Genomic DNA, 14,018 nt, shown 5'->3' with positions numbered 1-14,018 from the left:
ACATTCCAGGTTCCTGTGCAATATTGCTCTTTACAGCATCGGATCTTGCTTCTATCACCAGTCATATCCACAACTGGGAATTGTTTTTGCTTTGGCTCCATCCCTTCATTCTTTCTGGAGTTATTTCTCCACTGGGCTGTGAGCTGGCTCACCTAGCGCAGGCAGCTGTGAGCTGGCATACTGAGCGAGGCTAGAGGAGCTACCCCACGTCCGAGGTCAGGGGCAGCAGCCTAGAATGCCAGGCTTTGATGGCACAGGAATGGCTGAGAGGAGCTACCCTGCATCCGTGGTCAGGGGCGGCGGCCAAGAGGAGCTACCCCAAGTCCGAGGTCAGGGGCGGCGGCAGGAGGAGACACCCCGCGTTTGAGGTCAGGGTGGTAGTTGGGAGGAGCTACCCCACATCTGAGGCCAGTGGTGGCCGGGAGAAGCCACCTCGCACCCAAGGCCATGGGTGGTGACCCTGAGGAGCCACCCCGAGCCCGAGGCCAGGGCCAGCGGCCAGGAGGAGCAACCCAAGGAATGGTGGCTGCGCAGGCACAGGAGGGCCTAGAGGAGCTGTCCCATGTTGAAGGTCAGGAACAGTGGTGGTAAGGAGATACCCTCATCCAAGGTAAGGAGCAGTGGCTGTGCTTTGCTGGAGCAGCCATGAAGAGATATCCCACGCCCAAGGTAAGAGAAACCCAAGTAAGATGGTAGGTGTTGCAAGAGGGCATCAGAGGACAGACACACTGAAACCATACTCACAGAAAACTAGTCAATCTAATCACACTAGGACCACAGCCTTGTCTAACTCAATGAAACTAAGCCATGCCTGCAGGGCAACCCAAGACGGGAGGGTCATGATGAAGAGGTCTGACAGAATGTGGTCCACTGGAGAAGGGAATGGCAAGCCACTTCACAATTCTTGCCTTGAGAACCCCATGAACAGTATGATACCAGACTAGAGCTGGGATATCCTAATAAGGTGAGGGAACCAAGCATTAAAGTTAAATTACTGTGTGGGTTGGTGGGGTATAGTTTCTGATATTGCCAGACTTCAGTGAAAAGTTAGCATTTGAGCAGAATAATCCAATTTATAATAATGTGCCCTCAAGCTCTTTGTCTGTATAGTAAACAGCAATTTCCCCTTCCTCTCTCTATAAAGGTAATTAATATGAGAAGTAATTAACATATATGAGGAGTTTTAAGAAATAGAAATAATCAAGTTTTCTGCAAGAAATTCATCCCAAGGTCAAACAGATTAAAATCATGATTAGCTATTCATGATAACCACATATAATTTCACATTTCTAACTGAGCAGAGTGAGCAGAAAGATGCCCTCATTCTCCAACCTCCAAGCTACCTGTCCTCAGTGGACTTTGTAACCATCTTTTTTTCTGTTAAACTTTTTATTTTGTATTGGGGTAGAGCTGATTAACAATATCATGATAGTTTCAGGTGAACAGTGAAGGGACTCAGCCATACATATACATGTATCCATTCTCTCCCAAACTCCTCTCCTGTCCAAGCTGTCACATAACACTAAACAGAGTTCCATGTGCTATATAACAGGTCCTTGTTTGTAACATCTTTGATTGTGAAAAAACATATCTCCTTGGCTTTAACTCTAAAAATATGTTCCATCAATCTGGATAAATGAGAGTTCTAATTTTCAGCAGCTGCATTTCTTTAGGAAATTTTAAAAGTCTCTCCGGGTTTCAGTTAACTCACAAGCAATAGGAAGAATTAATAATATTAATTTCATGCAGGCTGGTGGAGGATTAGCAGGAAGGATGCTGGTATGGTGACTAAACTGCAAGCACTCAAAACTGAGTGCTTTTATTTTCTTCCTTCCCCAACCTCTCATAAACAAGGAAATTCAAAGAGGTCAATGATATCAAGCTTATAGAAAAGCTATGAATCTGTATTATACTTTTTCTCTTAAAAAATATGAGACATATGTACAATGCCATCTTTTTGTTTTTTAAGATTAAGAGAAACAAGGATTTTTTTCTGATTTAATTTCTTATAATTACTGGGAAATTCCTGGAGTATGAAATGGCAACCCACTCCCGTATTCTTGCCTGGAAAATTCCATGGACAGGAGCCTCATGGGCTACAGTCCATGGGGTCACAAAGAATCAGACATGACTCGGTGACTCACTGACTGAGAAATTTAGTGCTAAAATGACGTGTTGTCACTCTCTACTGTATTTTATTTCTAGACAGCAATTCTGCATCCAAAACCAATTCTTCAAACATGTGTTCTCAGTATGTATTCTTTCATTCTCCCCTAGCTAGTGATAATTGGATAGCTAGTGATAATTGGATAAGTTGTATGTTTACATTCAACAGATAATCTTTTGGAGATAGTGTTTTATTTTTCTGAAGTTTCCAAAAAAATTGAGCAAAGAAAGGCAAGTTATTCTTATTGTACATGCTCAGTCATTCAGTTGTGTCTAACTCTCTGCAACCCATGGACTGCAGCCTGCCAGGCTACTCTGTCCATGGAATTTTCCAGGAGAGAACACTGAAGTGGGTTATCATTTCATACTCCAAGACATTTTCCTGACCCAGGGTATGAACCCACTATTTCTGTGTCTCCTGCATTGGTAGGCAGATTATCACCTGAGAAGCCCAAGTTATCTTCATTAATTGAGTGTCCTTATTTGGGGTGCACTTATCCACTAAAAGATTTGAATAATTCTGAACACTGTTTATATATAGTCACAGACAGTATCAATATTTTTTAAAAATGTCTTATAGATTAATTGAATATTTTTACCCTGAAATTTCTGAGTATGTTAAGGCTTTATTAAATATCATATTTGGCCACAGTTTGAAGTTTTGATAGTAATGATAATCAAGTAACCACATGAAATAAACAAAGCATTTTTTCCTGTAAGTATAAAGAAGAAGCATATGTAGTAATTATTTTAGAATTAACTATCTATAAATAAATTTAAATTAATGCATACTGGATCATAAAAGTGAATGAATGCAGCACTCAGGAAAACCTGTCAACATGATAAGTAAACACGAAGCACATCTAGGTTATAGACTTTAAATAGCTTGAAAAGTATAATACTTCCATCCATCTTCCTTACCCCAAAGTTCCTCATCCCTGAAGTAACAATTATTCTTACTTATCTCACTGGAATTTATCTCAGAAAGAAGATGGTTTGTTTATAGATACAATCCTTTTTTTTTAATTTTACAAAAGAATTATCAAATATTCTTTCAACCCTAGTAGCAAACATGACCCTTGTAGTTTTCCAACTTGATAGATTTCCAAATCCACAAAAAGTATGTCATGTCAATACTTGTGGCAGATTCATGTTGATGTATAGCAAAACCAATACAATATTGTAAAGTAATTGACCTCCAATTAAAATAAATAAATTTATATTTTTTAAAAAATACAGAAAGCATAAATGCATCTTTGATTTAGAGAGATAGGAAGGTAAGATTAGGAAGTCAATTGTTTAGCAGAAAACATCACTTACCCCCATTGCTTTTGATTTTTACCGTGCCCCTAGGGTACTGGAGAAGGCAATGGCAACCCACTCCAGTACTCTTGCCTGGAAACTCCGATGGACGGACAGGCCTGGTAGGCTGCAGTCTATGGGGTCGCCAAGAGTTGGGCAGGATAGAGCGACTTCACTTTCACTTTTCACTTTCATACATTAGAAAAGGAAATGGCAACCCACTCCAGCATTCTTGCCTGCAGAATCCCAGGGACAGAGGATCCTAGTGGGCTGCCGTCTATGGGACTGCACAGAGTCGGACATGACTAAACTGACTTAGCAGCAGCAGCAGGGTAAAACTGTTACGTCTGGGAATCAGAGAAATACTGCTACTATTAGACCATTATTATCAGAAACAGTGCTACTATTACAATAACATGTTGGTCTTTCATATTAAAGACTGAAGACCTTGCTGCTGCTGCTGCTAAGTCGCTTCAGTCATGTCCGACTCTGTGCGACCCTAGAGACTGCAGCCCACCAGGTTCTCCCGTCCCTGGGATTCTCCAGGCAAGAATACTGGAGTGGGTTGCCATTTCCTTCTCCAATGCATGAAAGTGAAAAGTGAAAGTGAAGTCGCTCAGTCGTGTCCGACTCTTCGCGACTCCATGGACTGCAGCCCACCAGGCTCCTCCGTCCATGGGATTTTCCAGGCAAGAGTACTGGAGTTGGTTGCAGTAGAAAAAAATCTTTTCATAAGAATCTTTTTCCCATTTATGGTTAACACAATTTGAAATACACTATAGCAAATTATTTTTGTTCAAGTAAACTTTTGCTGATTTTTCCAGGCTGAGTTAAAATATACCTCCTTAAAATGTATCACTCTAAGGAGGCTTCCCTCTGCCTTCCCTTCATGTACACTCTTACTATGCTCATGATACTCACCAAAGCTCTTGTGCAATTTACCATAATAGTTTGGTCTATGAGTTCCAATAAGCAATGAAATTTTCTAGCAGTTTATGGTATAGGTGCTAAACAAGTATAAACTAAACTTTAGCCTCTGTTACTCAGTTTTGATTGTGAACTTGTAGGTGATTTAATGGAACACAAGGCAAATGGCTGACTTATTTATTGGTTGTATTAAACTAAATCGAAAGACTGGAAATCAACCAAAAATATTTCAAAGGAAAAAGTCAATAAATAAATATCTAATTAGATTATTTTAATGAAACCGCTACCTTTCATGGTACCACTCTCTGACTTTGTCCTCAATTTCTTTCCCTTCATCCCTATTTATTCTATCCTATCAATTCCCTCCTTACTCTATTATTTATTTTCCTCTGTGTTTCTCGTTTCTCTTGTTTGTCTTTTCTCCTTTCCCACCTCAGTTTTTCTCCCTTAGAAAATCACATACAACACACACAAATACAGACACACACACAGCCCAGATAGTTTTGTTTATTTGACCTTTCCTTACCGGGATGAAGATGTAGGCTCAGTTGTTTGTCTTTGCACACGTGCATGTTTAATTAAATGTTCTTTTACAGCAGTTTGGACTTCGGCTGGGATATCAGGGGAAGTGTGGCTGATTTTTATTGCAGGCTCAATAACTTTTAGTGCTGGTTCTCCATTTTCTTTAATCTCTTTTTTCTCTTCAGTCTCAAAAACTTCAGTGGGAGCACTTGACATGCTCTGTGGAAGGGTACTGACATTGGAAGTCATGGGTTTGCTCTTCCAGAAAGGCCAGCATAACTTCCAGAAGACAAAAAGTGAAACAACCAACAAGGCCAGGCCACAAAAGCTGACAACAACTGCTAACAGGCTGACTGAAATATCTGGAAAAAAATTACAATGTAGGAGAAATATTAAGTCATTGATAATGTATATAGTAGAGCAGTAATTGTGGGATAATGTGATATTATGGTTATTATTAATAGTATGCTGATTTAGTTTCAAAAATCTACTTTTAAGTACTTTTGTAAGGAGGAAATATTAATAATTATGTTTATTCTCTATGTTTGTATCTCATTCCTGCCCTGGAAATAGGTTCATCTATATCATTGATGACATAGATGGGTGGGATGGGGGGAGCTGGGAAGAGGTCCAAGAGGGAGAGGAAATATGTAATTTACATATAGTTCATTCACTTCATTGTACAGAGGAAACTAACATAATATTGTAAAGCAATTATACTCCAACTATATATATTTTTTTTCAAAGGAAACAATTGAAAAATTTTATCCCAGGAAGTTTCCAGTTGTATATAAGAAATGCACAATATATACATATTATTTCCAAGTATAGTACAAGGGGGTCCAAGAGTTCGCAAAATGAAGGTTAGCTCCTTGCAACCTACCTTGAAGTCATGAAGCTTAACATGCTTTAAGACTGTATATAACAAGAAAGCCTTCTGTTGGCTTCATCTTTGATCTACAGATGCAACCTTCTTACTCTCTAAGCAGTAATAACGTTAAATATTTGTAAAAGCTGCTTTCTGTGGTCTAAATGAGAATGTGTGTGTGCTAAGCAGCTTCAGCCATGTCTGACTCTTTGTGACCCTATGGATCATAGCCTGCCAGGCTCCTCTGTCCATAGGATTCTCCAGGCAAGAATACTGGAGTGGGTTGCCATGCCCTTCTCCAGGGACCCTTTCCAACCCAGGGACTGAACTCATGTCTCTTATGTCTCTTGCACTGGCAAGCAGCATCTTTACCACTAGCACCACCTGGGACACATTACTAATAGAGAATGAGTACACAATTAGTTGTATTTTTAAACTCCATGTGTGTGTATCCACCTAGTCGCTCAGTTATGTTGGAGTCTTTGTGTCCCCATGGGCCCACCAGGCCTTTTTGTTCATGGAATTTTCCAGGAAAGAATACTGGAGCAGGTTGCCATTTCCTACTCCAGGGATCTTCCCAACCCAGGAATCAAACCAGCATGCATGTCTTACACTTCCTGCATTAGCAGGTGGATTCTTTACCACTGTGCTACCTGGGAAACCCCTCTTCAAACTCCATAGGTCCTTTCTAATAAGGTCTAGTGCTCCTAACTTCTGAAGTCCATAATTGGTTAATAATTTGCTAAGGAATTTTTAAATATTCTTATTTTAAAATAATTACAAAATTAATATATGTGTAAAATAATTAAAAGGAATACAATAAAAAGTTAATAAGATTATATAAATAAATAAATGGGAAAGAAATCACATATCTCTCATGCAAAATCGTGCCCAGGAGTTTATGTAGATACTCTTCCCTCAAGGAAGTGGAAAACAACTCTCTACTCCTTAACTGTGGGATGTACAAAGTGACTTCCTCCTAATGAGTACTTCCTCCTGCTGAGTACCTAATGAGTACCTTTTGTATGAAAAGGGGCAAAATGGTATAGTTTTACACAAGAGACATCTGAAATATACAAACCTCATCCAGGTGATCAAGGGGAATATCAACAGTGACAAATCATGTCAATAGCCTTGGTATGATGTGATGAATATGGCACATTATCTCTGCGATCTTTCTGCCCAAATTAATAACCCAGATCTAATCATGAAAAAAAAATATGAAAATTCGAGTATAGGGACATTCTACAAAACACCTGACCAGTACTCTTCAAAACCCAATGTTGTCAAAAAAAGGAAGTCTGAGAAACTGTCATACTGTCATAACTCAGAGAGACTAAGGAGACATGATAATTAAATGTGATATGGTAATCTAGATGGAATTATCCTAGATAGTCTCCTGGAATAAAAAATAAAGAACATTATGAAAAAGGAAATCTGAATAAAGTATGGACTTCAGTTAACAATGTATCAATACTAGTTCAGCAACTATAACCAAATACATTAGTATTTCACATACTAATATAAAATGTTAATGATAGGAGCAACTGAGTGTGGAGCAACTTTCTGTACATTGACAACAGTTTCAAAAAGTAAAATCCATTGAAACATGTTAAGAATATCCCTCTACCAATTTCCATTTTCACCTTCCTAAAATTACAAATGTTAGCAATCTGGTGCTGCAGCACTCTTAAAGTTTGGAAGACTAAATAGATATCCCACGAAGAACTTTTCTAGACTTAGATAACCATATACTTTTATTTCATAACTTTGTTTAGCATCAGTGTCAAATATAACTCTTAATTTCTTTTGTTTCTCTGTTTTAAATAAAAGATGTTAGGGATATAACATAGACTGAATTGTGTCTGTCCCTCCACCACTTCCAAATTCATATGTTAAAGTCCTAACACCCAGGACCTCAGAATATAACTGTATTTGGATATGGGCCTTTTAAATTAGTAATTAAGACAAAATGAGGTCATATGAATGAGCCCTAGTGCAATATATCTGAGGTCCTTATAAGAAGAGAAGATTAACACAGAAAGTCATAGAAGGAAGACCATGTAAGGGCCCAGGGAGAAGGTAACCATCAAGAAGCCAATGGGGAGAGGACTCAGAAGAAATCTACCCTCCTGACAGCTTATCTCAGACTTCTACTTTTCAAAACTGAGGAGTAAGTTTCTGTTGTTTAAGTGACCCATTGTAGTACTTGGTTATGGAAGCCCTAGCAAACTAAAGAACAAATCTAATTTCTTTTAATCACCTTTGTAAAACACCACTCCTCAAAAGCAACCAGTAACCTCAGTTTGGTGTGAATCTGTCCAGTCCAAGCACTAATAAACAAAAATATCTCTTAAGTAATCATAAAGTATAGAATTTTAAATATAGAATAAAATATAGAATTTCACTGGAGGAAGAAATGATGACCCACTCCAGTATTCTTGCCTAGAGAATCCCATGAACAGTATGAAAAGGCAAAAAGATATGATACCATAACGTGAGCCCCCAAGATCAAAAGATGTCCAATATGCTACTGGGGAAGAGCAGAGAACAATTACTAAGAGCTCCAGAAAGAATGAAGTGGCAGGGCCAAAGCAGAAATGATGCTCAGCTGTGGATGCACCTGGTGGTGAAAGTAAAGTCCAATGCTATAAAGAACAATATTGCATAGGAACCTGGAATGTTAGCTCCATAAATCAAGGTAAATCGGAAGTGGTCAAATAGGAGAGGGAAAGAGTGAACATTGATATCTTAGGAATCAGTGAACTGAAATGGACAGGAATGGGAAAATTTAATTCAGATGACCATTATATCTACTATTGTGGGCAAGAATCCCTTAGAAGAAATGGAGTAGCCCTCATAGTCAACAAAAGATTCTGAAATGCAGTACTTGGGTGCAAGCTCAGAGAGAATGATCTCAGTTCATTTCCAAGACAAATCATTTAATATCACAGTAATCCAAGTCTGTGCCCCAAACATTAATGGTGAAGAAGTTGATGCTGACTGGTTATGAAGACCTACCACACCTTCTAGAACAAAAAGCAAAAGATGTCCTTTTCATTATATCAGACTGGAATGCAAAAGTAGGAAGTCAAGAGATACCCAGAATAACCAGTAAGTTAGGCCTATGAGTATAAAATGAAGCAGGACAAAGTTTAACAGAGTTTTTCCAAAAGAACACACTGGTCATAGCAAACACCTTTTCCCAACATACTAAGAGACATGGACATCACCAAGTGGTCGATATGGAAATCAGATCAATTATGTTCTTTGCAGCTGAAAATGGAGAGCTATATACAGTCAGCTAAAACAATACCTGGAGTTGGCCCAAATCATGAGCTCCTTATTATAAAATTCAAGCTTAAATGGAAAAATGTAAGGAAAACCACTAGATCATTCAGTGAAAATGTTAGTCACTCATGGTATGACCTAAGTCAAATCCTTTGTGATATACAATGAAGATAACAAATAGATTCAAGGGAGTAGATCTGATAGAGTGCCTGAATAATGCAGAGATTTGTAATATTGTACAGGAGGCAGTGACCAAACTATCCCAGAGAAAAAGAAATGCAAGAAGACAAAGTGGTTGTCTGAGGAGGCTTTACAAATAGCTCAGGAAAGAGCAGAAGTGAAGGGCAAAGGAGAAAGGGAAAGATATACCCAATTGAATGCAGAATTCCAGAAAATAACAAGGTGAGACAAGAAGGCCTTCTTAAATGAATGATTCAAAGAAATAGGGGAAAATAGTGGAATGGGAAAGATGAGAGGTCTCTTCAAGAAAATTAGAGATATAAAGGGAATATTTCATACAAGAATGGGCACAATAAAGGAGAGAAATGGTAAGGACGTAATAGAAGCAGAAGATTAAGAAGAAATGGCAAGAATACTCAGAAACGTGTTAATGACCCAGAGAAGTACTGTGGTTTGATCACTCATCTAGAGCTAGAAATCCTGGAGTGGGAAGTAAAGTGGGCCTTAGGAACCCTTACTATGAACAAAATTAGTGGAGGTGATAGAATTCCAGCTGAGCTACTTAAAACCTTAAAAGATGTTGTTGCTGTTAAAGTGCTATGAGTGTAGCACTTTTCCAAATTTTGAAAACTCGGCAATGGCCATAGGGCTGGAAAAGGTCTGATTTCATTCCAGTCCTAAAGAAGGGTAATGTCAAAGAATATTCAAATTACTGCACAATTGCACACATCTCACACGCTAGCAAAGTAATACTCAAAATTCTCCAAGCCAGGCTTCAACAGTATGTGAACTGTGAAATTCCAGATGTTCAAACTGGATTTAGAAAAGGCAGAGGAACCAGAGATCAAATTGCCAACATTTGTTGGATTGTGGAGAAAGCATGGGGGTTCCAGAAAAACATCTACTTCTGCTTCATTGACTAAAGGCTTTGACAACATGGATCACAAGGAACTGTGGAAAATTCTTAAAGATATGGGTATATCAGACCACCTTACCTGTCTCCTGAGAAACCCATATGCAGGTCAAGAAGCAACAGTTAGAACTGGACATGGAACAACTCCATGTATTTGTGCATGCTATGTCACATCAGTTATGTCCGACTCTTTGAAACCCTATTGAAACTGTAGCCTGCCAGGCTCCTCTGCCCATGGGATTCTCCAGGCAAGAATACTGGAGCAGGTTGCCATGCCCTCCTGCAGGGGATCTGCTCAACCCAGGGATCAAATCTGTATCTCCTGGGGCTCCTGCATGCAGGCAGATTCTTTATACTGAGCCACGAGAGAAGCCCACATGTATGGAAAAACTGACCAGTTCAAAATTGGGAAAGGAATACAACAAAGCTGCACATTGTTAACTTTCTTATTTAACTTACACGCAGAGTACATCACGGAGAATGCTAGGCTAGATGGAACTGAGATGTTTGGGAGAAATAACAACAACCTCAGATATGCAGATGATACCACTTTAATGGCAGAAAGTGAAGAGGAACTAAAGAACCTCTTGATGAAGGTGAAAAAGGAGAGTGAAAAAGCTGACTTAAAACTCAACATCAAAAACCTAGGTCCTATCACTTCATGGCAAATAGATGGGGGAAATGTGGAAACAGGATCAGATTTCACTTTCTTGGGCTCCCAAATCAATGTGGATGGTGATTGTATCCATGATATTAAAAGACACTTGCTCCTTGGAAGAAAAGCTATGTCAAAGCTAGACAGTGTATTAAAAAGCAGAGATATCACTTTGCTGACAACATTCTGTGTAGTCAAAGCTATGGTTTTTCCCACAGTCATGTTTGGATGAGCTGGACCATAAGAGTTGGACCACGAGTGTTGGATCATAAAGGCTGATCACTGAAGAATTGATGCTTAAGACCTGTGGTGTTGGAAAAGACTCTGGAGAGTCCCTTGGGCAGCAAGAAGACCAAACCAGTCAGTCCTAAAGGAAATTCATCCTGAATATTCATTGGAAGGACTGATGCTGAAGCTGAAGCTCCAGTACTTTGGCCACCTGATGCGAAGAGCTGACTCATTGGAAAAGACCCTGATGCTGAGAAAGATTGAGGGCAGCAGGAGAAGTGGGTGATAGAGGAGGAGATGGTTGGATGGCATCACTGGCTCAGTGGACATGAGTTTAAGCACACTTAGGGAGATAGTGATAGACAGAGAAGCCTGGTTTGCCTCAGTTTATGGGTTCTCGAAGAGTCAGACATGACTTAATGACTGAACAACAATAACAACAGATATTTCAAAACAGAACTCAGACTCACTAACAAAGCATCATGTAAGTTTACCAGTTCCTACAATTTCAGAGAAATATTATTTTACTTTTATTTTTATCGACCTGATAAGGAAATGATTGGTAGTTTTCAGTTCAGTTCAGCTCAGTTCAGTCACTCAGTCATGTCCGATTCTTTGTGACCCCATGAATTGTGGCACTCCAGGCCTCGCTGTCCATCACCAACTCCCGGAGTTCACTCAGACTTGCATCCATCAAGTCCGTGATGCCATCCAGCCACCTCATCCTCTGTCGTCCCCTTCTCCTTCTGCCCTCAATCCCTCCCAGCATCAGAGTCTGTTCCAATGAGTCAACTCTTCACATGAGGTGGCCAAAGTACTGGGGCTTCAGCTTTAGCATCATTCCTTCCAAAGAAATCCCAGGGTTGATCTCCTTCAGAATGGACTGGTTGCATCTCCGTGCAGTCCAAGGGACTCTCAAGAGTCTTCTCCAACACCACAGTTCAAAAGTATCAATTCTTCAGTGCTCAGCCTTCTTCACAGTCCAACTCTCACATCCATACATAACCACAGGAAAAACCATAGCCTTGACTAGACGGACCTTAGTCGGCAAAGTAATGTCTCTGCTTTTCAATATGCTATCTAGGTTCGTCATAACTTTTCTTCCAAGGAGTAAGCGTCTTTTAATTTCATGGCTGCAATCACCATCTGCAGTGGTTTTTGAGCCCAAAAAAATGAAGTCTGACACTGTTTCCACTGTTTCCCCATCTATTTCCCATGAAGTGATGGGACCAGGTGCCATGATCTTCGTTTTCTGAATGTTGAGCTTTAGGCCAACTTTTTCACTCTCCACTTTCACTTTCATCTAGAGGCTTTTTAGCTCCTCTTCATTTTCTGCCATAAGGGTGGTGTCATCTGCATATCTGAGGTTATTGATATTTCTCCCAGCAATCTTGATTCCAGCTTGTGTTTCTTCCAGTCCAGCATTTCTCATGATGTACTCTGCATATAAGTTCAATAAGCAGGGTGACAATATACAGCCTTGATGTACTCCTTTTCGTATTTGGAACCAGTCTGTTGTTCCATGTCCAGTTCTAACTGCTGCTTCCTGACCTGCATACAGATTTCTCAAGGAGATACCCCTCGTCCAAGGTAAGGAGCAGTGGCTGTGCTTTGCTGGAGCAGCCGTGAAGAGATATCCCATGCCCAAGGTAAGAGAAAACCAAGTAAGATGGTAGGTGTTGCAAGAGGGCATCAGAGGGCAGACACACTGAAACCATACTCACAGAAAATTAGTCAATCTAATCCCACTAGGACCACAGCCTTGTCTAACTCAGTAAAACCAAGCCATGCCCACGGGGCAACCCAAGACAGGCGGGTCGTGGTGGAGAGGTCTGACAGAATGTGGTCCACTGGAGAAGGGAATGACAAACCACTTCAGTTTTCTTGCCTTGAGAACCCCATGAACAGTATGAAAAGGCAAAAAGATAGGCCACTGAAAGATGAACTCCCCTAGTCGGTAGGTGCCCAATATGCTACTGGAGATCAGGGGAGAAATAACTCCAGAAAGAATGAAGGGATGAAGCCAAAGCAAAAACAATACCCAGCTGTGGATGTGACTGGTGATAAAAGCAAGGTCCAATACTGTAGAGAGCAATATTGCATAGGAACCTGGAATGTCAGGTCCATGAATCAAGGCAAATTGGAAGTGGTCAAACAAGAGATTGGTAGTTTTATCTTTCTGTAATTAGTGAGGTAAAATGGTTCTGGTTTAATTCTTAATCTGTTGCTGATGAAAATCCATTCAGAAATTGAAATAATTCTAAGTTTTTATTGCTTCTTAATTATATGAATGAAAATTAATTTTAACATGCTATGATATACAGAAACTAATTTTTCCTTCGTTTTTCAATTGAAGCTAAAGCTACATTGATTATATTCTCTATTTATATTCCATTGGTGAGGAATGTGTGATCATATTTTATATTTTATAGTTTATTTTTAGCACTATAACTTGAATAAAAGAGAAAATATATATAATCAATATTCTTTCTGATTATTAACTACAATTTTAAAATGAAGGAAGCCTATGACTTGCTTCATAATCTTCTTATATTTTATGCCCCACTTATATATTTTTTCTGGATATTTTAACCCAGTTAACTTCTCCAGTGGCTAAGTTCTCTTCAGTTGGAGCCAAAGCCAAGATATAAGGAGACTGCAGGACAATGCAAGGTAGGAGAAAGAACACACACAGTTTTCAGTCTATAACTGAAAATACCCCCTGTTTTTAGGTTCTTTTATCCAATTTCAACGTGTGTGTGGGAGGAGGTGTGATTCACAAACCACCACCAATTTTCTGGATACCAACTGGATGTTCTTAAAATTCAACTCTATTCTGATGTTTGACTACGTGGAGGTGGCATCAAATTCCACAGGTTAACGGCTCAGTCCCAACACACTGTCCCTCTCCCTTCTGATGCCAGTAGCAAACACAGGTTGTCAGCTGTGGGATTCTGACCAACTGC

The 14,018-nt window shown here is 39.6% G+C and overlaps 1 protein-coding gene across 1 annotated transcript in view; it reads right to left on the bottom strand.

The window, feature by feature from the left end:
* SYT10 (synaptotagmin 10) overlaps positions 1-14,018 on the bottom strand; it is a 106,368-nt gene that overhangs the window by 74,409 nt on the left and 17,941 nt on the right. The window contains exon 2 of the mRNA XM_069586487.1: positions 4,922-5,279. Within this exon, the coding sequence (XP_069442588.1) occupies positions 4,922-5,279 (358 nt within the window). The remainder of the gene's footprint in view (positions 1-4,921; positions 5,280-14,018) is intronic.

The sequence above is a fragment of the Ovis canadensis genome, chromosome 3, assembly GCF_042477335.2.
Source record: "Ovis canadensis isolate MfBH-ARS-UI-01 breed Bighorn chromosome 3, ARS-UI_OviCan_v2, whole genome shotgun sequence".
In the NCBI taxonomy this organism is placed as follows: domain Eukaryota; kingdom Metazoa; phylum Chordata; class Mammalia; order Artiodactyla; family Bovidae; genus Ovis; species Ovis canadensis.
The sequence above is the reverse complement of the archived record's forward strand: the minus strand, read 5'-3'. Positions and strand labels throughout refer to the sequence as shown.